This window comes from Rhinoraja longicauda, chromosome 2 (assembly GCF_053455715.1).
Source record: "Rhinoraja longicauda isolate Sanriku21f chromosome 2, sRhiLon1.1, whole genome shotgun sequence".
Lineage (NCBI taxonomy): Eukaryota > Metazoa > Chordata > Chondrichthyes > Rajiformes > Arhynchobatidae > Rhinoraja > Rhinoraja longicauda.
The window spans coordinates 68,335,470-68,361,165 of NC_135954.1; the positions used below are offsets into that span (position 1 = coordinate 68,335,470).

Below are 25,696 nucleotides of genomic sequence, written 5' to 3' on the forward strand. Positions count from 1 at the left end.
CTCACCACTGGGGACCTACTAATTTTCAGAAAGATATCTACAATGTTGACATGTTTTTACCTCATTTAGGAATAGTCACACCAACATAATATCAGTTAAATAATTCTGCTATGGTAGAACTAACTAATCATCCAGGAGATTGATGGCAGTATAAGAAAATACAGCAGGTCAGGCTGAGTTACTCCAGCATTTTGTGAATAAATCGATTTGTACCAGCATCTGCAGTTATTTCTCCCGAGATGCTGCCTGACCTGCTGAGTTACTCCAGCATTTTGTGAATAGATTGATGGCAGTGTTACTTTCAGTGCTCAAGTGGATAAGGAAGGAGGAACCAGTTTAGGAAAGTTCTAAAATGTCATTATTAACCAGATCTAAATCAATTAAACGTTTTCAAAGATTTTTCTGCCAGGAAAGCCATTCATGTTACTTAGCAAATGCATTCACGAATGTTCCATTTGAAAATATGCATTGTTAAAAGGAGTTCTATGGAGTTGTCTTCTACACAACCAATCTGTATCTGTATCTTGTACCTTGTATTTAATTCTCAGAAACTTATCTAGTTTACCCTTAAAGCTATCTTTTGTGTTTGCCTCAACCATCCCACAAGGAAAGAAATTCCATATTCTAACCGCACTCTGGGTAAGGGAGAATCCAAATTTAATCTGCAAGTCGGGTCTGAAGAAGGGTCTCGACCCAAAAGGTCACCCATTCCTTTTCTCCAGAGATGCTGCCTGTCCCGCTGAGTTACTCCAGCATTTTGTGTCTATCTTTAGTCTGCAAGTATTTGGGCCTACAACTGCCACACTAATAAAGAGATGGTTTATTTTCTCATAAAGGTGGTGGCATAGTTTACTTTAAAACTAAGATCGGTAACATTAAAACCAAGTGCACTGTGGACACCTTCTTCAATTGCAGTCTATTTTGGTTCTGGTTTTGATGTAATTAGGATTGTCTCTATGTTTGAAATAGACACTTCAGAGACTTGTACCATACAATTATATTTTATTTGCTAAGTGGCCTATATGTCTGTTACTGCTCTGCTTTGGACTCAATGACTGATCAGTTAAAAGGATCTATTATCAAATTGATATGGAACAGCTTTGCAATTGCTGTTTCGTATCCAATACACTGGTCCTTGCATCCAAGTGTGTTATAAGTAGTAGAAGATCCACCCAAATATAAAAGTGATTCTTATCATTGTGTGGTGCTGAGGGTGCATAGGCAATGGTTGCTTTGTGATTAAGAAAATGGCTAACAGATGTCAAGTAATAATGCAGCTTGCTGGAAGAATCTTTGTCATCCAATAATCTGCTAACAGCTAAGTTGGGCAAGTTCATAATGAATAACTAATTATGTTTAATTTTAGTTGAAATGAAATGGAACCTTTGCAGGTTAATTAATTGAGAATCAGTACAATCTAGGCCAGAAAAATGCAAGAGGCAGGGAAGTAACATTACAATTTAAACCAAATTTTGCCATAGATTTTCTTAAAGAATTCATATCAATAAGATGTTCCTCGATAATATACTTTTTATCAAGCCATGCCATGGTGATTATCAAAAACTAGTGTTTAAAATGTTTAAAAAATACAAGAACTCAGTTCACACTGCAAGGTTAATAATACATTTTTAACTTTAAAAATCCTGTTGCAAGGGAACCATAAAAAAAAAATTTTTTTTAAAGTTGACCAATTGAAAACTTAATTGTTTAACATTATGGGGAAAAATAACCCACTCAAAGCTAATTGGGTTTATAATGTCATGAATTGTATCTCTTGATCTAAGTGGATTTTTGAAGTGAAACAATATCCTTTCATGTCACGGAAAATAATGGGACCAATGGAGAGAAAATATAAAAACTATCATAATCCCATCTCAACATCCAGGAACAAAACTTTTGTTTCTTTTAAAATAATTCTGGGGGGACATAGTACAAGTTCAAAGCTTAAACACTTGAACATGTTAATAATATTGCAATCTCAATTCTGCATTCATTCCACTTGCATGTAACAGAGGTCACCAGGTTAGATTAAAGAATGTCTCTGGTGACCCATTATGTTTATAGGCCAATTTTTGAAAATGCAATTGGTTTTGAGAAAGATTTCTTCATATCTAATAATTAAATACATTCTAAAACACATACCAATATTAATGTAGTAAACCAATGTTTTTTTGTGGACAAAAAGATGCCGTTCCTTGCTTTTTTATTGTCTGTGGCGGATTGTCATCCTCCAAGTTATTTAAGCTGCTGAAGGACCTGGCTGCCTAATTTATTCATTTATTTATTTAAACCTTTACTAATCTTTTTGTAATATTAAAAATTCTAAAAATTTGAAATCTAGTTTTTAATGTTTTAAGAAGTGACCATCGACTATCGACAAACAGAAGCATTAAACACACATTAATGTTCAAATTATATTTTATTCACCCACCCACCTCCACCTGCAGAAGCCAAGGGATGTTGAGGAGGATGAATCAGAGTTAATAACTATAGCACCAAGAGAAATCATAACGTGATTTATGTATCCTTATTAAATGTAAGAAATGAAAAGTAACCATTACAGACATGAACAAAATCTCCTGAGATAGCTCACTATTTAATCTGCAACTTTTAAACGCTGCCATTTAGCATAAGATACAAATCTCTTTGGGGGAAACCATTACTTCTTTAATTCAAAACATTTTTTCAAGTGTATCATTATAATAGCACGTTACAACTTTTGTTATGTTATCCTTCTTAGAACCATCCCACAAGTGTACACATAACTGACAGCTTAAATTGGACATGTTATTAAAATCAGCTACTGAAATCTTTGCCTTCCACTGGGTCCATGTTTGTAATGGCCTAAAACCAGTCTACAGCATCATTGTTATTCAGATTGTGCCGCTCCTAGCAAGTCATGCTTCAGTGGAGGGGACCGAGTTTCCATTTGAAATCAACAAATTAATCCTGGACAGGTATCCAAAAGGCCAAGTTTAATAGGAAGCAGCTACTGGGCCCTCAACCATGATAAAATGTTATTGCTGTTTCCCTGTAAATTGGGGGAACATGTGATATTTTCTACATTGGAACATTGTTGCTGTTTGAATGATCTACTGCTCAGGCTATCGAAATGCTTGACAGACACTGTCAATCCTCATAATAACATGTCACTGAGCACACTAGCACATACTTACAAACACTCCAGCGTCCCTCAGTGCAGAAAATCCCAAACCGATTTATTAAATAAAACAGGTCTTCACCTTAACGTGAACGCCCATTAACAATGTATGTGCTACATTTTTTTTTATACTGTAAATTTGCCAAGTGAGGAAGTTTTGTGCATCAAATGATTACATAGGTAGCTTCTCTTTTGTGGCACGGTAATATTTTCTTGGAAATTTATATTCGCTGATAGCAATTTTCTCTGGCCATTTAGAAACCTATAAATCTGTAGGTGATAACCAAAGCCTCTTTAATAATTCTACAATTCTTTGGAAAGCACCACTTGTACAGAGAACAGGCTGCACTGATTTAACTGTGACATTAACACATCTTGTACTGCATAACTCTTACTAACTACATATTGGAACCTTAAATTCAACTATAACAAAATAAAAACAATTTCACAAAATAAGCTGAATTCTTAAGCAGAGCTAATTTTCAAATGTGTGCTCCATTTAGTTGTAATTGGAATTCTGCCACACGATTGAATCAGGTCTCCACCGCTGCATTGAACAGCTCTAATTAATGTAACAAATGATTTCCTTTGTGATTGTGACCTTGGTGCACCGTTCCTTCTTGCCCTCTCCCTTGCTTCCGAAATAGTCAACCATACTTTACTCCTTTCACACCTCTACTCTGTTGTCCAGTTCCACAAGAAAACCCATGCTTTGTTAAAATTTATATCCATCAAACCATAGTCAATGAATCACCTACAATGCTGTTTCAAATACGCACCATTAGCTGTTCCCAGATGATTTATCCTCATTTCCCTTTTCTACTTAATTTATGTCCCCCCGGTGACATCACCAATGGCTTGAGTCAGCAGTTAGCTGCAGACCACAAATGATAGCAGTACTGCCCCACCTCACGTCTTTAGTGCTCCCTGCCCGTTGGCCAAATGCTCATTCAAATTATAGTCCTGTTGACCCAAAATTTCCTCCAGTAAAGATAAGAAAAACCGAAGCCACAGTTTTTGACAAATTGAAGATCTTTACTAACAATTCCTTAGTCTTTTCAAGTCACACAGCTTAAATCAGATTGTCTACAAACTCAGCAACCTATTTCATACAAGCCTTTTCTGACCTAATGCCCTGTCTCGGGAAAACCACTTACCTCCACCTTCAATTCCTTGCATCTAACTGTTTATTCCATCTGACACTAAAGCTCTCAATTATGTCTTTGTAATCTGCAAATTCAACTCTCTCTTGTCCTATTTCTTATCTTTAAAACATTAAAAAAGTTGATTCAATACTCCCTACTGTCTTGTTTTTCTAATCTTCCACCAACTTCCACTCATCGTCAAATTTATGTTTAAATCACTTCATGGTCTTACCATCATCTCAGGAATCTTCACTTGGCCAACATGCCTTCTGATGTTTTTTTGATTCTCTAATTTCATCATCACCACACTCATCATTGATAGCTGCACCTTCAGCTTATCAGGTCCTTTGGTCCAACATTCCCTCTCTTGAAAATTGACTCCTTCACATCTTTCCAAAGTCCTTCAATTCCACCCTGTTGACAAATCCTAGATTGTCACCAATGATCATTTTCTTTGGTTCATCATCCATTCATATCTGGAAGCATTTCAAAAAATATTTACAAATTAAATATATAAGTGTTGATGGTACTGACCCATTTTCTCCTCTAATTCTGAACCCACCATTTTCAATATTAAATGGGTTGTATAAGTCCTGGTGTTGTGATTTAGTTTAAGTATGAATGCAAGTTCATATGATGTTCACTGAAGGAATTACAGGAATTTTTTGAGGATGTAACTAGGAAAATTGACAAGGGAGAGTCAGTGGATGTGGTGTACCTCGACTTTCAGAAAGCCTTCGACAAGGTCCCACATAGGAGATTAGTGGGCAAAATTAGGGCACATGGTATTGGGGGTAGGGTACTGACATGGATAGAAAATTGGTTAACAGACAGAAAGCAAAGAGTGGGGATAAATGGGTCCCTTTCGGAATGGCAGGCAGTGACCAGTGGGGTACCGCAAGGTTCGGTGCTGGGACCCCAGCTATTTACGATATACATTAATGACTTAGACGAAGGGATTAAAAGTACCATTAGCAAATTTGCAGATGATACTAAGTTGGGGGGTAGTGTGAATTGTGAGGAAGATGCAATAAGGCTGCAGGGTGACCTGGACAGGTTGTGTGAGTGGGCGGATACATGGCAGATGCAGTTTAATGTAGATAAGTGTGAGGTTATTCACTTTGGAAGTAAGAATAGAAAGGCAGATTATTATCTGAATGGTGTCAAGTTAGGAGGAGGGGGAGTTCAACGAGATCTGGGTGTCCTAGTGCATCAGTCAATGAAAGGAAGCATGCAGGTTCAGCAGGCAGTGAAGAAAGCCAATGGAATGTTGGCCTTCGTAACAAGAGGAGTTGAGTATAGGAGCAAAGAGGTCCTTCTACAGTTGTACCGGGCCCTGGTGAGACCGCACCTGGAGTACTGTGTGCAGTTTTGGTCTCCAAATTTGAGGAAGGATATTCTTGCTATGGAGGGTGTGCAGCGTAGGTTCACTAGATTAATTCCGGGAATGGCGGGACTGTCGTATGTTGAAAGGCTGGAGCGATTGGGCTTGTATACACTGGAATTTAGAAGGATGAGGGGGGATCTTATTGAAACATATAAGATAATTAGGGGATTGGACACATTAGAGGCAGATAACATGTTCCCAATGTTGGGGGAGTCCAGAACAAGGGGCCACAGTTTGAGAATAAGGGGTAGGCCATTTAGAACGGAGATGAGGAAGAACTTTTTCAGTCAGAGGGTGGTGAAGGTGTGGAATTCTCTGCCTCAGAAGGCAGTGGAGGCCAGTTCGTTGGATGCTTTCAAGAGAGAGCTGGATAGAGCTCTTAAGGATAGCGGAGTGAGGGGGTATGGGGAGAAGGCAGGAACGGGGTACTGATTGATAGTGATCAGCCATGATCGCATTGAATGGCGGTGCTGGCTCGAAGGGCTGAATGGCCTACTCCTGCACCTATTGTCTATTGTCTATTGTCTATTGTCATCCTCTGCAAGTAATAATGACCTAAAAGTATGATTTTTAAATGTGGTGTTATGCACACTAAAAAAACTTCACTGAATAATTATTTTTTATTTTAAATTGATCTAGTGCCCACTGTTGTCAAATACACAATAGAAAAATGACCAATAAGTGAGTGGACACAATTACCTTACGGGTTTTTATGATGACAAAATAAATATAATTGAAAGGTCCATTGTCAAATTGAAATTCATTTTAAAGGTATACTTTTCAAGGATATCTATTTTAATATTTTATTCAAAAGAAGTCTTTTTGCTCAGAATACCATTACTTTTTGAAAGGCTAAATTCTACACTACTTCACCTACATTAATTGAAAGAAATTTAACGTTAACAAATAATAGGGTATTACCATAATCCTGTGGAAAATCAACTGAGATACTCCTGTAAGAAAAACTGTCTCCTAAGTGGCCTGTCGATCTTCTCAAAATCTGCTAGATACCAGGCCTATTTTCTGGGTTGAGGAGAGGCAGCAAGAGCATTGAAGCATGAATAGATTAACAGTATAACACTCCAAAGTGTGCTTTTGTCAGAAAGAAAATCAAGTGGGAAAGCTACTCTGAATGTGAAAAGAAAAACAATTCTAATTATGGCAGGCGATCAAAAATCATTTCCATTCATTCAACTTTTACTTACAAACAAAAACATTAAAATAATGAAAATAAATTGCCGATGGGTTTCTGAAGAAGTGCATCTTCAGAACTGCATGAAATTAAATACCCAAAAGGCTTATAATCCTTGGCTGTCAGATCCAGACAATAATGATGATTGTTAAATGCATACAAACTGTTTCAGGTTTCTGTATTGCAGATTGCCATCTAATATTTGCCAAGGGGGAAATAACAGTAAAACCATAGCAAAATCCAATTTTTCCAGTGGTTCCTCTCCGATAGTCTCTTTTAAAGGGTTGGACCTCGCTATCCAATTTGGTAACTGTTTTTTAAATGTGACTAAATTGAATCTTATTCCCCAATGTAATGCATCACAATTGCTCTCAACTATTCAACTTTCTTGTCTGCTGCAGTAACTCTGAATGTATTACCACCCTTAACCTGATAACAATCTGAAAATGGTCAGCAAAGCACAAGAGAGCAGGTATAATAGCTTACACACAAAAAGCTGGAGGAACTCAGCTGGACAGGCAGCATCTCTGGAGAGAAGGAATGGGTGACGTTTCGGGTCGAGACCCTTCTTCAGACTAGCTTAACCAACGAGTGTGGGTGTCATTGTCAGTGATCAAGGGAGGTTAGGATAAAATGTGGTGTGGAGATTCAGAAGAGATAGTCATGGAAGTAGAAAACTGGAGTCTAGGATTGTTAGTGGTGAGGTGGAATTGGGGTGTGATGGGGTACAAAACAAGAGATGGGGGTGTGTGAGGAGATAAAGAGTTGGAAGAGTAGAAAGGAGAGCATTGTTCTAGAAGATGTGTGATAGAGAAGCAGAAAGAATAGATTTGAGTCAATGGTTAAAAGCAGAACAACAAAAATCAGCCTTGAACAAGGGCCTATGAACAAGGCCACCGTTTTGTACTTTTAATTACAAAATATTTCAGGTTTTGTTTTGTTACCACATCTCATAGTTCAATTTCACCAAAGCAAAATGCTGCAAATGCATTTTAAATTAGGACTTTGCTTTCCACAATGACAAGGGCGCCATGTTGTTTCCTTATTATCCCATTAAAAACAATGCACTCTCTCTATTTAAATAAAAAATAGTTTCGCTGGCTTTCCAGTCTCACAGATCATCCTTGTTGTTCTTTCCTACTCTTTGGACTTTGTTGGCATCTTAAAATCAGTTTATTTACAACTTTTGTCAGTAAAGACGGAAGGAGATCCACCCGAAAAATTAATTGATTCTCTCTCCATAGATGCTGCCAAACCTCAGAACATTTCACTCGATTTTTCCTTTTGTTTAATGATCGAGAAAACTGAGACGAGTGTCCAAATCTTAGACAATAGACAATAGGATCAGGAGTACGCCATTCGGCCCTTCGAGCCGTGTGATCATGGCTGATCATTCTCAATCAGTACCCCGTTTCTGCCTTCTCCCCCTGACTCCGCTATTCTTAAGAGCTCTATCTAGCTCTCTCTTGAGTGCATTCAGAGAATTGGCCTCCACTGCCTTCTGAGGCAGAGAATTCCACAGATTTAGAACTCTCTGACTGAAAAAGTTTTTCCTCATCTCCGTTCTAAATGGCCTACCCCTTATTCTTAAACTGTGGCCCCTGGTTCTGGACTCCCCCAACATTGGGAACATGTTTCCTGCCTCTAACGTGTCCAACCCCTTAATAATCTTATATGTTTCAATAAGATCCCCTCTCATCCTTCTAAATTCCAGTGTATACAAGCCTAGTCGCTCCAGTCTTTCAACATATGACAGTCCCGCTATTCCGGGAATTAACCTAGTAAACCTACGCTGCACGCCCTCAATAGCAAGAATATCATTCCTCAAAAACTGCACGCAGCACTCCAGGTGCGGTCTCACTCGAGCCCTGTACAACTGCAGAAGGACCTCTTTGCTCCTATACTCAACTCCTCTTGTTATGAAGGCCAACATTCCATTGGCTTTCTTCACTGCCTGCTGTCCCTGCATGCTTCCTTTCAGTGACTGATGCACTAGGACACCCAGATCTCGTTGTACATCCCCTTTTCCTAACTTGACACTATTCAGATAATAATCTGTCTTCCTATTCTTACCACCAAAGTGGATAACCTCACACTTATCCACATTAAACTGCATCTGCCATGCATCCGCCCACTCACACAACCTGTCCAAGTCACCCTGCAACCTCAAAGCATCTTCCTCACAGTTCACACTACCACCCAGCTTTGTATCATCTGCAAATTTGCTAATGGTACTTTTAATCCCTTCATCCAAGTCATTAATGTATATTGTAAATAGCTGCAGTCCCAGCACCGAGCCTTGCGGTACCCCACTTGTCACTGCCTGCCATTCTGAAAGGAACCCATTTATCCCCACTCTTTGCTTTCTGTCTGTCAACCAATTTTCTATCCATGTCAGTACCCTACCTCCAATACCATGTGTTCTAATTTTGCCCACTAATCTCCTATGTGGGACCTTGTCAAAGGCTTTCTGAAAGTCGAGCTACACCACATCCACCGGCTCTCCCCTGCCTAGTTACATCCTCAAAAAAGTCCAGAAGATTAGTCAAGCATGATTTCCCCTTCGTAAATCCATGCTGACTCGGAACGATCCTGTTACTGCTATCCAAATGCTCCACAATTTCGTCTTTTATAATTGACTCCAGCATCTTCCCCACCACTGATGTCAGACTAACTGGTCTATAATTTCCTGTTTTCTCTCTCCCGCCTTTCTTGAAAAGTGGGATAACATTAGCTACCCTCCAATCCACAGGAACAGATCCTGAATCTATAGGACAATGGAAAATGATCACAAATGCGTCCACAATTTCTAGAACCACCTCCTTAAGTACCCTGGGATGCAGACCATCAGGCCCTGGGGATTTATCAGCCTTCAGTCTCATCAGTCTACCCAACACCATTTCCTGCCTAATGTGGATTTCCTTCAGTTCCTCCGTCACACTAGGATCTCCGGCCACTAGAACATCTGGGAGATTGTTTGTATCTTCCTTAGTGAAGACAGATCCAAAGTACCGGTTCAACTCGTCTGCCATTTCCTTGTTCCCCATAATAAATTCCCCTGCCTGCGTCTTCAAGGGACCCACATTTGCCTTGACTATTTTTTTCTTCTTCACATACCTAAAAAAGCTTTTACTATCCTCCTTTATATTATTGGCTAGCTTACCCTCGTACCTCATCTTTTCTCCCCGTATTACCTTCTTAGTCATCTTCTGTTGCTCTTTAAAAGTGTCCCAATCCTCTGGCTTCCCACTCTTCTTTGCTATGTTGTACTTCTTCTCCTTTATTTTTATGCTGTCCTTGACTTCCCTTGTCAGCCACGGGTGCCTCTTACTCCCCTTAGAATCTTTCCTCCTCTTTGGGATAAATTGATCCTGCAACTTCTGCATTATTCCCAGGAATACCTGCCATTGCTGTTCCACCGTCTTCCCTGCTAGGGCCTCCTTCCAGTCAATTCTGGCCAGCTCCTGCCTCATGCCTCTGTAATTCTATTTGCTATACTGTAATACTGACACTTCCAATTTTCCCTTCTCCCTCTCAATTTGTAGAGTAAAACTTATCATATTGTGATCACTGCCTCCTAATGGCTCTTACCTCGAGTCCCCTTATCAGATCAGGTTCATTACATAATACTAAGTCCAGAATTGCCTTCTCCCTGGTAGGCTCCAGTACAAGCTGTTCTAAGAATCCATCTCGGAGGCACTCCACAAACTCTCTTTCCTGGGGTCCATTACCAACCTGTTTTCCCCAGTCTACCTGCATGTTGAAATCTCCCATAACCACCGTAGCATTACATTTGCGACATGCCAATTTTAGCTCTTGATTCAACTTGCACCCTATGTCGAGCTACTGTTTGGGGGCCTGTAGATAACTCCAATTAGGTCTTTTTACCCTTACAATTCCTCATTTCTATCCATACTGATTCTACATCTCCTGATTCTATGTCACTCCTTGCAAGGGAGTGAATATCATTCCTTACCAGCAGAGCGACCCCACCCCCTCTGCCCACCTGTCTGCCTTTTCTATACGTTGTGTACCCCTGAATATTCAGTTCCCAGCCCTGGTCCTCTTGTAGCCATGTCTCTGTGATTCCCACAACATCATACTTGCCAATGTCTAACTGAGCCTCAAGCTCATCTACTTTATTTTTTACACTTCGTGCATTTAAATGCAACACTTTTACTTTGGTATTCACCTTCCCTCTCACAGCGATCACAATTGGCCCTGACCTTACTCTCTTATCCCATCTAGAACTTCCCTTCCCATTTATTCGAGAGACCTTTGCAATTTCTCCTGTATTCGCTTCCCCTTAACTCTATCTTCATATTGCCAATTTGTCAACCCCTCCCCCCCCGCTACTTAGTTTAAAGCCACACGTGTAGCACTAGCAAACCTGCCTGCCAGAATGTTGGTCCCCCTGCTGTTAAGGTGCAACCCGTTCCTTTTGTACAGGTCACCCCTACCGCAGAAGGGATCACAGTGGTCTAGAAATCTAAATCCCTGCTCCCTGCACCAGCCCCTCAACCATACATTCATATCCCTGATCTCTCTGTTCCTGCCCTTTGGTGGTATCAGGTTAACATTGCAGTTAATGAAATATATAGGAGTCTTAGTTTTATAACAAAGCAATGAGAAGGAAAAACAGAAAATTGAGTTAAATCTGTACGGAGTTAAGGATGCAGTAGTAATTCAGCTATTTCTGTAGGCACAAATATTACAAATGCTTTGGCGGAGGTACAAACAAAATTTTGTAGATGCAATAAAATGCCTCATCATTGCACAGTTAGATGTAAATTCTAGTCACGTTTGCAATTACATGGTAACGAGAAGATTTTATACTGTTAAAAATAATAAACAATTTCAAGAGAGAAATTATTTCCAACAGATGATGAACCAATAATGACAGGGCACACAATAAAAAATTAACAAACTCAGAGGCAACACAAAGAAAAGCTTGCTTTACTTGCCAAGTCTCTTAGATAATAGAGTTGTTCAGCACAGAAGTGGGCCCTTCAGCCTAGCAGGTCCAAGGTAACCTTTTGCCTATCTTCCCTAATCCTATTTGCCTGCATTTGGTCTGTATCCTAATCCTATACCTATTTAAATATCTGTCTCTTACTGATTGTGATTGTATGTGACTTCATCTCCTCCTCTGGCAAGGAGTTCCAGATCTCAACCACTTTCTATGTTTAAAAAAAAAGCTTTAAAATATAATAATATTAATGACCCAAAGGTACCCAGCAATAAACATCTCCAGCAAGAGAATTCTACCCATCATTGTGTGACATCTAATTGTACTGTCACTAAAACCTGCTTTATCACCATTAAACAGAAGCTTAACTAGATTTGCCACAAAAATTATATGGCCAGAAGAGATCAAAGAGTATTCTGTGCAAATTATCATATTTAGCTTACACCTCAAATTATTTCCATCGTCTATAAAGCACAAGTCAAGAGTATGATGTATACTTTTTATTTGGATAGATCAATGCACGTCCAATAATGTTCAAGAGGCTCAGTACTATTCAGGACAAAGCAGCATGATTGGCACCCCACATACAAGGCTGGAAATTCAATGCTTTCATCAGCATGTCACCATAGATGCATTGTGCCAACCCTGTCATGCCTACAACCAAAACATTTTGATATAGCATCTTCACATTCCCTGCCAACCAAGGGGTTGAGAGCGAGCCAAGGAGATGTGGTCTCTGCGGAAGGTGGAAAGGGGTATAGATGGTAAGATGTGATTAGTGGTAGGATCACATTGGAGGTGATTAAAATGTTGGATGTGGAAGCTGGTGGGGTGAAAGGTGAGGATCAGGGGAACTCTGTCCTTGCTGCGCCAGGGGGGGGAGAGGGAGCGAGAGGAGAACTACGGGATGTAGAAGAGACACGTGTGAGGGACCCATCTATGAGAAGGGGGGAGAACCACGTTCACTAAAGAATAAGGACATCTGAGAAGTCCTTGCATGAAAAACCTCATCTTGGGAGCAGATGCGGTGGAGACAAAGGAATTGCGAGTAGGGGATAGTATCTTTGCAAGATATTTTGGTATAAACCAGCATTTGCAGTCCTTTATTATGTACCTCCTGAAGTGTTTTTGTTCCTCAGGATTACAGTAACTTCAGTTGGTTGCGTCCATCACTGCTATAACCCAGTGATATATATAACACAAACTGGATGTGAACCAGGAGCTATGAATAATAAATGTGAATGACATGAAGATTATTGGTTTAGTTTAGTTTAGAGATGCAGCGTGGAAACAGACTCTTTGGCCCAGGGAGTCTGTGCTGACCAATGATCACTGGTTCTATCCGAGGGAGAATTTATAAGAAGCCAATTAACCTACAAACCTGCACATCTTTGGAATGTGGGACAAAACCAAAGCACCTGAAGAAAACCAATGCGGTCAAAGGGAGAATTTACAAACTCCGTACAGACAGCACCTGTTAAGATCAAACCCGAGTCCCTGCCGCTTCCCCATTTTCAATGAGGAAAAGTGTTTTTCTACAGAAGCATAAAACATTGTTTCAGTTCAGTACCCTTGAAAATGGGTCCATTTCCCCTCCACAGATGCTGCCTGACCTGCTGCGTACCTCTAGTACATTGTTTTTGCTCAAGATTTCAGCATCTGTAGTCTCCTGTCTCCAGGATATTTTTCAGCCTGGCTTTAAATGATTCAATATTCAGAACAAAGCTGCAATATTTCTCATTTAAAAGTAAAGTAATCTTAGTCTTAAGCAGATTTTAATAGGTAGCAGCAAAATAATTTGTGACACCAAGCTGACCTCAAAGCGGCAGATACATGGCAAAAGTATCACTTAGTACTTAGTCAATCAATCCACAGTTTCAATGACCAAATGAAGATCACAATTGGCTGTTCCAGAGGGTTGCTTTTAAAATGTAAATGGCATTATATATTGACAATCCAATTAGTCTCTTCTGGCTTAACTCCTCTTTTATCTCTGTTTCATGATGACAGCTTAATAGGTAGAAATGGTCTCACATCTGAGGCAAGGCCACGGTAGCTGAACAAGCATATCTTCAAATTATAATAAAATGTCTTGACGAGTAAATACTGTTGCATTAAAATTGCAATTGCAAAATGAAATTTGCTGCCCAATGCAGACAAAACTACATAATTCATGATGATATTACTGTATTGAAGTAGCATAGTGAAAACTAGGAAGAGAGTAATTACAGGCAAGAAAACGGCAAGTATGATATATGGTGATCACACATTATAAGTAAAATCAAATTGATTTATGTCATTAAGAAAAAGTTTGACATTTAGATTAAAACCATAGACTTGCCTTGCGTCCTTATGACAGTACTGACCCTGTTCATTGATAACAGGGTATTCAGTCTTTATATCAAATCACTCGGCTATCTCCTGTCCATAATTTCTCTGTCTTTGTTACACAAAGTGACAGTGGAAGCCGCTGGATATTACTCCAGCCTTCCGGGGCTGCAAACTTTAGGTGCAGACGGGATGCAGTTGACTGAAAAAACTCCTCAGCTGCATATCAGACTCCGAGAAGCAACATTGGAGAGCAGACACCAAAATATATGAAGGAGAAAAAGAACAAACACCCTCAAGTTGAAAACATTTATATAAAAACTTCTCACATCATAAAATCTGCCAATAATTATTAAAACCATGCATTCAAGTACTCTTGTTTGTGATAAAAAAATAATGCTGCGATTTAGAACATTGAAAGGTTATATATTTAGGCCCTGTAACTACAGCTGAACTTTCATAACGGGCATGGCTGCAAAGATAGTGTGACTGAATAAGAATGCACGTGGTATCTTTGAATTACTTTATTCCCTCTTCCTTCTTTGCATGTAATAATGTTTCCCCTTCCAGATTCTTTAAACGTGGTATTGCAAAATATTAGGCCTCAAAATATTAGAGGTTCATTTATGCATTACTGTGTTGAACATTAAACAAATTATGGAATTAACTTCCAAAAATTCCAATTAAAATTATGCAGCATATTAGCCAAATTTTCGAAGGTATTTTTTAAAGTAGAATGATTTAAAAAAAAGTTAATCTGATTGTATCTAATGGGTATTTGTTACTTTTTCTGTAGATGGGCTATTGATGAAATATTGTTTTGCGTGAATCAAAAATGAAATGTGAACAGCATTATGGTTAATAAGTTGGTAGGTTAATAAGTTTAAAATGCCTGGAACTGCAATGAAACAAAAAAGAGCTTCTTCTTGAGATTTATCTTTGTATTCATTATTGAAGACTATTTTTTCATCCTTTAAGTATTAAAATAATGCCCAAATGAAACAAGACAGATTTCTGCCCACTTTTCGGCAGCTATGCATGTCCTTGCAGCACCACCATGAATGCATAGTAATGAGGTTGATCTATAAACCATGGATTGAAGAAACAGTAGTCTTACTTATGGTAGCTGATGCTGATAATTGCTGTAGCAATCTAATCAAAAAGATTTAGTTGCAAACTCTGCCAGCATTTTGGGGCAGCACAGTTGCGCAGCGGTAGAGTTGCTATCCTACAGCACCAGCGACCTGGGTTTAATCCTGACTATGGGTGCTGCCTGTATGGAGTTTGTGTGTTCTCCCAGTGATCGCGTGAGTTTTCTCCATGTGCTCCGGTTTCCTCCCACACTCCAAAGACGTACTGGTTTGTAGATTAATTGGCTTTCGTAAAATTGTAACTTGTCCCTAGTTTGTAGAATAACGCTCGCTGGTCAGCGCAGACTCAGTAGGCACAGGGACTGCATCCACCCTGTATCTCTCAAGTCATAAGGGGTAGTGGCAAATGTCAAAACTGAAAAATGCTCAAGTACGGTGCTCCTGAGAGAATATTAATCTTGAGATCTGAGGTAACGGTTTTACAAACTGAAAGATAATTCAAAGAATTTTAAAAGAGTTACAATTAATGGATAATGGAGATTGGAAGGCTCACAATAGATAGAATAAGTCAAGGTGATAGAGTCATGGATGAGGGTTTAAATAACAGGCAAAGTAATCAGAGCAAAAACAACCTATGATATGGAGATGGAAGAAAGAGGTCTTTTGAGGGAGAAAACACAGGTAGTATTTTTTAATGTAATATCCAATTGGATATTGAAGACATGATGCAACCCACAATGCCAGGTGCAGAGGAGATGGAACCAATGTGAAAAGTATGAACATTTTGTTAGAGGACATTAGAAATGGTGAAGCAAAATTAATAAAAGCAAACTACAATTCTTCCAAAACTAGATTTCAGAAATGTTGAATAAACAAACTGCATGTCATCAATGTACATGAGAAATCCATTCCATGATATGTATTTAATTGTCTGTTTTCCCTTATAGATGCTTGGAGCTGGAGCTATCTTTGGCCAAAATTGCTAAAGACTGCAGATTTCCTTCTCTGAATACTGCACTTGAAAGATTTTAATGACAAATTATAAAATTTTCATTCCATAATTATTTAACAAATAGCGAATACTGAGGCAGAAAGGAAAAATATAGCAATTTAAAGACGGTCAGCAGTTGGAACTCGAGTAAATCTTGTGATGCTTAGAGATCGTATTAGAGGAAATAGGATTAAAAAGTCCTAGTTTCAGCAAGTCAGTCAGATAGCAACAAAGGCAAGAGAAATACTGGTTTCCATTCTTTGGGAATATGTTCTTGAGACCATCTTACTTATTGTTGGAAGATAGATTTAAGGAGATAGCAGGTACTGCAGATAAGCAGACATTTTAAAAATAAATTTCCAATATAATCTTACTGTAGAGTTAATATAGCCAAGCTACGTCTATATGGTTAAGGCAAACTCAATATGTCTCCTCTCTTTGGACTCGTAACTTCAAATATGTTTAAAATTGCAAATTCAAAAGACAGACATCTACTTCCTTTGGTGCACACTGAACGATGGGGCACAATGCTAAATTTATTCAAGCTGAGAAATCAGGGCGCACTTTCAGCACAAAAGGCGGCTGCTTTAGATGATGGGTCAGCTGAAAATCTCAAGACCGAAAAGGACATAGTTTTGTTTGGTAAGAATATCAGCGAAAGTGACTACAACTACATCAGTGCAAAGCGAATGAAGGTGGTAGATGTAGAAGCAATAGGGAAGGAAATGTAGAATAGAAACCCATCAAACCTGATTCCTAGATTCATTGTTTCAGCAGTTCCGATCATACTAATAGCGAGGAGCATGTTGTTACAGATCTTTGCTGCCTAGAGGTAACAAAAACAGAACGGGGAAAAAGTGCTAAATATCTTTAAAAAAACACATGATTACTAAATTTCAAATATGCTGAATGCCCTTATTGCAGAAAAAAATGTTTGAGGAAAAGGAGTAAATGTCTCCGTCTGCGTGAAATTTTATTTTGATAATAATTCAAAAGAGGCATTAGCAGTTCCTTCTCCAGCCGGTGCTGAGTACAACAGGGTGGAGAGTAGACACAAAATGCTGGAGTAACTCAGCGGGTCAGGCAGCATCTCAGGAGAGAAGGAACGGGTAACGTTTTGGATCGAGACCCTTCTTCAGACTGATGGAGAGTGATGTTTTGAGTGACTGATGGAGGGTGGAGGTGATGTTTTGAGTGACTGCCAACGATTTTCTTGACTGGCAAAGTCAAAATAATTCTACTTACAAAAGTCTTTTCAAAACTGATAATTACAATTTGCAACAATGAAACAATTTACCAGCCTATCATCATGTACTACAAAAAAAATCTTAGTTCTAAGTACATGGGGTTCCAAAAATAGGCCGCAAATTATAGGAACATTAAATATTCCCACCGGTGTGGGTAATTATTAATTAAATTACACAGTTCCAGAATTAAATTAGATATTTGTTCTTGTTACCTGTCCTGTTCCAACCACTCCACAGTAAACCACATTGGTTCCCATACAGCTCAGCAATTCTTTAGCTGCATTAAATTCTTCTTCCAATCCACCAACCATGAATGTGAGGTTGCCAGCTCGAGCAGCACCAACACCTGAAAGTAGCACATGGGCATTTGGTTTTAAAAGAATTGTGATATTTGTTTATATTGCCCCCACCCCTTTAACGTGCCTCATATAAAAATGAGCACAGCAATTATGCTAGCATTGTCAAAGCTTTTATACAGAATACTATTACAATCGGCCAAGTTTTTACTCTGGACAAGGGATTGATAAATAGCTTCAGAATCTCATTTATTAGACCTGAACTAATGTTGACAACACTCCTCAGCTGGTTAATCTTTCGACAGCTGCAGTTTTTCAATTGTACAAACACTTATGTTAGATGAAGGAATAATACATTAATATAGCCAAATTGTGATGTGGGAAACTGCTTGACAAATCTTTAGTAATAAGTCCTTAAAAATATGTTATTCATCAATTCACTCAGCAGATCAAAAATGAAAGATCTTTAAAAGAGAAAAATACCACATATTTTCTATGATTTAACACGAGCAAAAATAATTCAGATGACAAATAATGCCACAAAATATCTGTCCCCAAGTAAAACTTTCCAATAAAAATCCGACTGCAGCTTATTTCAAGTATAGATCGTTCAGTCCTTCTCTCCTTTTTCATTCAAACCTCACACAGTAATATTGTTCTTCAAAAGCATATGCCAACATTTCACTTGTCCAATGGATTCAACTTAAACTTTGTTCTTAATGCAGCATGCCTTGGTTAGCCTCAAGCTTACTAAATGGTGCCTACTTGTTACTAAAGTCTTTGTTGTGGTTAAAGAAGATAAAGCATCTTGAACAAGCTCTTAAGGATTTTATACATATCTTTTCCCTCAAGTGCTAGACAGATGAACACATTGTCATTGGGGTCATAATTCCTAGACATTAGAGCCATGTCAAAATATTTTCCTTCAAATACCAATTTGATAGCATTGAAAGCGGCATTTTGGAAATGCATTTTAATCAGAATGGGGAACAGATACATCAGGTGCAAAGTAAGGCGATGCAAAAGTCATACTTAGTATGCAATGTGTGTGCTGCTGTCTTCAAAAGGTAATCAGACACAATCATTTTCTACAGATGTAGCTTCACTAGGGGCTGCTGTCACTGGCGCAGTTTACGACTTGTTATGGTGTCTCTATTGTTTACCAATGACATTTTCTGAAAGGGAGACAGCTGGGATGGAAAGCTGGTCGCAATAGAACAATATAATCCTGTGAAGGTAATCAAGAAACTTGTGTGCGTTAATTAACTTTACACTTTATCATGTTCAATTAGTCTTCTATTCGGCCAAAGATAACCATGCACAATTGGTTTAAGACCATGCCATGTTTCATTTGTAACCAGTTTCTGTTGTTATTCCCATTTCTGTGTTTGACAGTTCTCCAGAGGCTTCAAATGCACAGATGTACAACTCTGTGAATGGGTTAGTCAATCTAAATCAGTTTAAAATACACCTCTTTATTTAGTGGCTGATTTAAATCTTCATGCTTATTCCCTGAACAAGGCATACAGAATTCTGTAACCCTATTCTACACGATACGGTTACTACGTTTTGTTAGCAAGTATTTTTGGTATGATCATCAGCTGCAATGTGTCTACCCTTTTGCACAAGTGTCACTTTATATTAGTACTACACTGCATTTATTTATACGCTGTAACTATTATCATTTTGTATTATTGAATGTGTTTCAGGGATGGAACCCAATCAATTAGTCTCCCTCCCAAAAGCTCTCTCATACTTACTGTACTAAAAATACTAGAATGATTTAAAAATGTGATTAAATCAATTTCCCAATGCACAATTACAGGAATACTACTTTGAGATGATCACCTTAAGTTCCAATCAAGGTGGAAGTTTTAGTCCTTAATTAAAAGCCCGCCCACGTAGCTAAGGATGTACTTAGCATCGTAGCATGCATTTAAAATAAGATTAATGCATCCACTCGCTGATTGTGGAAATTGTTATTAAATACAATATGTACTGCTGTACATTTTGGTATGCAATCCATTGTTCTTCCCCACATTACCTTTTAATTATGCACTGGCCTGCAGTGAATCACTCCTTTTGTAACTTTGCTTCATGGAATCATAAGATTGCATAGCACAGAAACACACTGTTTTGTGCCCACCTCATCCGTGTCAAACATGATGCCTAACTACGCTAATCCTATTTGCCTGCATTAGGCCTGTATCCCTCTGCGTCTTGTTATCCAAGTCAAGAGTGTTTTATTGTCATATGTCCCAGATAGAACAATGAAATTCTTACATGCTACAGCAAAACTGAATATGTAAACATAGTACACTGTAAACAATATGATAAAGAGAAAAAAAAGTTCAGTGTATATAGACACATATTCACAAGTACACTCACACACACCCACACACACACATATATATACACACACATACTAAAAAAACAAACAATAATAGTGCAATAATAATAATGCAATAATAATAATAATAATAGTCTATTGTAGTTCAGAGCTTATTTGAGGTTGTAGTGTTTAATAGCCCGATGGCTGTCGGGAAGAAGCTGTTCCTGAACCTGGATGTTCCAGTTTTCAGGCTCCTGTACCTTCTTCCCGATGACCGTGGTGAAATGAGTGTGTGGCCAGGATGGTGTGGGTCTCTGATGATGCTGGCTGCCTGCCTTTTTGAGGCAGCAACTCCAATAAATCCCTTCGATAGTGGGGAGGTCAGAGCCAGTGATGGACTGGGCAGTGTTCACAACCTTTTTGCAGTCTTTTCCACTCCTGGACATTCAAGTTGCCGGATCAGGCCATGACACAACCCGTCAATATGCTCTCTACTGTACATCTGTCGAAGTTCAAAAGAATCCTATTTGACATACCAAATCTCCTTAATCTTCTCAGGAAGTAGAGGCGTTGATGTGCTTTATTTATAAATGCATCAGTGTGCTGGGTCCAGGAAAGATCTTCGGAAATATGCACGCCCAGGAATTTGACGTTTTTGACTCTCTACACAGGATTGTGGGTCCTCATCCTTCCTCTTCCAAAGTCCACAATCAGTTCATTGGTTTTACTGATATTGAGAGCCAAGTTGTTGTGCTGGCACCATTTGGTTGATCTCACTTCTATACTCTGACTCATCACCATCTGTAATTCGTCCAATGACGGTGGTGACTTTGGCGAACTTGAAGGTGGAGTTCGCACTATGTCCGGCTACACAGTCATGAGTATAGAGTGAGTAGAGCAGGGGGCTTAGCATGCAGCCTTGAGGTGCTCCCGTACTGATTGTTAATGAGGAAGAAGTGTTTCTGCCAACTCAAACAGACTGTGGTCTGTGGATGAAGACGTCGAGGATCCAATTTGCAGAGGGATCCACAGAGACCCAGTTCCGTGAACTTTTAAATGTTGTAATTGTATCTACCGCAACCATCTCCTCTGTCAGCCCCTTCAAGACAATCACCATTTCTGTTGCTTGTATTAATACCCATTCCCAACTTTCCACAAAGAGTTCACAAAATTAAATTAAATTATGGGGTAAAAAAGGATGATGGTGTTTATCACAAAAGCGCACTCAATAAAACAGGACCTCAAAGTTTACAATTAGAATCTCCAAATTGTGTTTGTATCATCAAAGATGCACATTACCCTGGCCACAGTCTCATGCCGCTGTTATCATCGGGCAAAATTATGGTTTTCAGGATTGAGACCCTTCTTCAGACTGAGAGTCAGGGAAGAGAGATAAGGAAGTATAAGGTGTGAAAACGAGACATCAAAGGAGGTGAGCTCAAGGAAAATGTACGCTTACACCCCAGCAGTATGAATATTGATTCTCTAACTTCAAGTAACCCTTACTTTCCCTCTCTCCATCCCTCCCCCTTCCCAGTTCTCCGACCAATCTGATTGCCCCCGATTACATTTTATCTCTCTTTGGTTTGTTGTCGCCTTCTCCAAGCTAACAATGGTATATTTTACATTTTCCCTGATTAGCATCTCTTTTGATGTCTCGTTTTCACACCTTATACTTCCTTATCTCTGTGTCTCCCTCTCCCCTGACACAGTCTGAAGAAGGGTCTCGCCCTGAAATATCACCCATTCCTTCTCTTCAGAGATGCTGCCTGTCCCGCTTAGTTACTCCAGCATTTTGTGTCTATCTTCGGTGTAAACCAGCATCGGCATCACATTATTCAATTAAGCATCAGGCTCTTGAACTGCCACAACTCTAATCACAACCTATCTTAGCACTGAACTATTTTGGACTTTGTACTACTATTGGCACTATATAATGTAACTTGGACTATCATGGTCTGGTTTACCTAGAATATCTAATAATTAATTATATATTTATGTGCCTGTAAAGCTGTAGCAAGAAAGAATTTCATTGTTCCAGTCTTGAACTTGAATACCTGACAAACTGTTGGCAATAAGTCAGCACTTAAAGACTTTTTCCGTGGCATCCTCAGCGCAGTGGCAGAAAAGGCTGCCAGGGAGTACAGTCCGAGTTGTACAGCGCAGAAACTGGCTCTTCTATCCATCACGTCCACGCAGAGATCTTTTGACAATCTAGAGTAATCCCATTAACTCACATTAGGACCGCATCCTTCTATGCCTCGTCTACTGAAGACCTGTCTAGATGCCTCGAAAACATTGGAATTGTATCTGATTCCACCACCTCCCCAGGCAGTGCATTTCAAATAACCAGCCTCTCTCTATGCAAAATCTTTACCACCAAGATCCCACTAAAGCTAATATCTCACATCTCAAAATTTTACCTTCTTGTTTTTGATACCCTGACAATGGGAAAAAGATTTTGAGTATTTGCCCTACCAATGCCTCTCATAATCATATACTTCCATCAGATCACCTTCAGTCTCCTTCACACCAGGTAAACAGCCCAGTCTATCCAATCATTCCCCCTAACTGAAGACCTCCAAGCCAGGTGAAATTCTGTTGGATCTCCTTTGCACTCACTTCATTAGAATTATATCCTTTTCTCAATTTGGCACCCAGAACTGCACACAATACTCGAAGTATAGCCTTACCAGCATTTTGGAAAGTTGCAACATATATCCCAATTCTTATATTCAATGCCCTGACTTGTGAAGGCTTGCATTCTTCACAAACCTATCGTCACTCATCGTCTGTTTTGCACTCGCTGCATTTATTGTTGTATTTATCATTACCGTATGCATACGGCTTGCTTTGCGAGATGCTTGTAGACAAGGAATTTCATTGCACCCCATAGTATATGACAAACTAATTTAATCTAACGGCCTGCGCTGCCATTTCCAGGGAACTATGGTCTTTATTTGACTTTCAAAATGCGTCACCTTACACATATTAGGATTAAACTCCATCTTTCAACACTCACCACAATCTTCCAATTGATCTGCATCTTGCCTTAGGTAACCTTTCTGTAATCTTTGCGTTATCAGCAAACTAATCATTATTCTTGCATTGACATCCAGGCTGTTTGTAGCATGAGCAAAAATGATTGCAAGCATAATCTAACGCACAAAGCAACTTTTAAGCACAAATAGCACAGATAAAACATGTACAAATAAGTCTGATTACTTAACTCATTGTCTAGCCTTAGCATTCACAGTCCTATTGTGTTTGGTGAAATGTTCAGATTATGTTCAGATAAGATCCCAAATTCATAGCTGTTCTTCTTGGAACTTCCTTGTCAGCATTCACCCCCACCCCATCCCGAATCAAGGTTCAATAATTACAGCAGTACTCAAAAAAATGCTGTCAAATGCAATGAATAGTTGCAAGGGCACTTCATCCAGCCTGAATGAATACACCTCAGTCATTACCGGTTTCATCAAGAAATGTGTTGACAACTGCGGCCCGACATAGAAATTTAGGGTCTATTCTAACCAGAAAACTTGGATGAATAGAGCAATTCTTTCTCAGCTGAAGTCCGGATCCAAGGCTTTCCAAGAAGGATGACTGTACAACCGGCCATGCACCACAAGGTGCTGTACAAGGCGGCCAAGGCTACTGGGGATGTAAGGGAGGCTAGGCTATTGGGGATGTAAGGGAGAATTCCAGAGTCATCTAAAGGCTCAATCAACCAAATGCCAAGTTGTGGCAGAGTGTGAATGTCATCAGAGGCGGCAAACTCAACTTGGGGGGGGGGGTCTCTGATATTGATGCATCTCTACCAATGAGCTCAATGCTTTTCAAGCTCATTCAGAACACGAAAACAAAGTTACGCCAAGGCATGTCCACCATCCTGTCCCTTACATCGCAGTGGCAGAAGTTTGATCTGCTGTCACCAGGATAAACTCTCAGAAAGTGGCCGGCCTGGATGGAGTTTCTGAACAGCTTCTGAAATTGCGCAGCAATCAGCTGACCACACTGTGGTCAGCCTCTCCCTTTATTACAGGAAAAATAGTTTTAAGAAGGGTGCCGTCTCCCTTGCACGACGTTCAGCTGTGGATCACCTCGATAATGAAGTAGATCAGGATGCTATTCATTGAATGCAACACAGCCTGGAACACCATAATAATAAATAAACCCCTCCCTTATCTCCTAGCCCTTGGCCTTGGGGTTTCTATGCACAACTGGTTTGTGGACTTCCTGACCGGCACACTTCAGTCAGTTAGAATTGGTCATAACATTTCTTCCATCTGAACCCTGAAGACAGGTGCCCCTCATCATTGCGTGCTCATTCTCTGTACACCCATGACTGTATGGCCAAGCTTGGTGCCAACTCGATCTTTTAAGTTTGCCGATGGTATCACTGTTGTCACCCGGAACAACATCAAAGATGAGATGAAGTACTGGAAAGATATCTAGAATCTAGCATCATGACGTCAGGCCAACAACCTAGCATTTAACACCAGTAAGGTAAATGAGTTAGGTGTTGATTGAAGGAAGAAATGGAGTGAACACAACCTATTCTCAACGGATCTGCTCAAGCGATCTCCCATTTCACCCACCCTGTGTCCTGAACAACAGGTATCTCTCTTTAGCAGGGTGGGGAGGAGTGGGGGTGGGGGGAGAAGGGGGAGAGGTGGGAGGAAGGGGAAGGGGGGTGTAGAGGGGGAGTGGGGGGGGAGTATGGGAAGTGTGGGGGGGGCATGTGGGGATGGGGGGAGAGAGTGTGTGGGGGTGGGAGGAGGGGAGGGGGAGTAGGGCTGGGGAGGGGAGGGGGGAGTGGATAGGGTGAGGGTGGTAGGGTAGGGGGTGGTAGGGGAGGGGGGGAGGGGTGGGCGCTACACCGATGCAGGAGGCATTGTGTTCACGGCTCGCTCTGGCTGCAGCGCTGACAGCACGGGGCCGAGATGAGTGGCACCCTCACCCCTCTGCCCCCCTACGGCCCTGGGACACACTCCCCGCCCGGAAGGGGAATGGGGTGGGGGGCAAGTGGGGAGGGAGGGGGGAGGGGGAGTGGGGGGGGTAGTGAGGGGGGGTGGTTGTGAGGGTGGGGGAGGGGGACGGAGTGGGTGAATGGAGGGGGATGGAGTGGGTGAGTGGGGGGAGAAGGAGGGGGGATGGATTGGAGTTGAGGAATGGAGTGGGGGGGATGGAGTGGGGAGAGTGGGCAGTGGAAGTGGGGGAGGGGAGGTGCTACACAATGCAGGAGAGCTTTGAGACCAACGAATGGATGTCGCATCCGCGCATGCACGGTTATGGGAGGGTTGCCATTTTGTGTTCAGCTCTGGCGTGTGCGCAGTTAGGGGAGGGTTGCCATGTTATCTTCAGCTCCGACGTGTGCGTAGTTGGGGAGGGTTGCCATTTTGTGTTCAGCTCCAACCTCACGCTCGACACCCGATTGGCCCGAGTGCCACGTGGGGGGAGCACCGGTTCTCCCCACTCTGATTGGTCACCGGTGCGTCCATGATTTGATCCTGCCGCGCACCCCCATGTGGGGTCCATTGATTGGCTACAACCTC

The 25,696-nt window shown here is 40.3% G+C and overlaps 1 protein-coding gene across 5 annotated transcripts in view; it reads right to left on the reverse strand.

The window, feature by feature from the left end:
• hibadhb (3-hydroxyisobutyrate dehydrogenase b) overlaps positions 1-25,696 on the reverse strand; it is a 94,289-nt gene that overhangs the window by 13,394 nt on the left and 55,199 nt on the right. For all 5 annotated transcript variants that reach the window (XR_013548843.1, XR_013548842.1, XM_078420583.1 and 2 more), the window contains exons 5-6: positions 17,723-17,856; positions 17,013-17,089 (exon numbers count right to left, since the gene is read on the reverse strand). Coding sequence is in view for 3 of the 5 variants with exons in the window: in XM_078420583.1 (XP_078276709.1) it covers positions 17,013-17,089; positions 17,723-17,856 (211 nt within the window). In the remaining 2 variants the exon portion in view is untranslated. The remainder of the gene's footprint in view (positions 1-17,012; positions 17,090-17,722; positions 17,857-25,696) is intronic.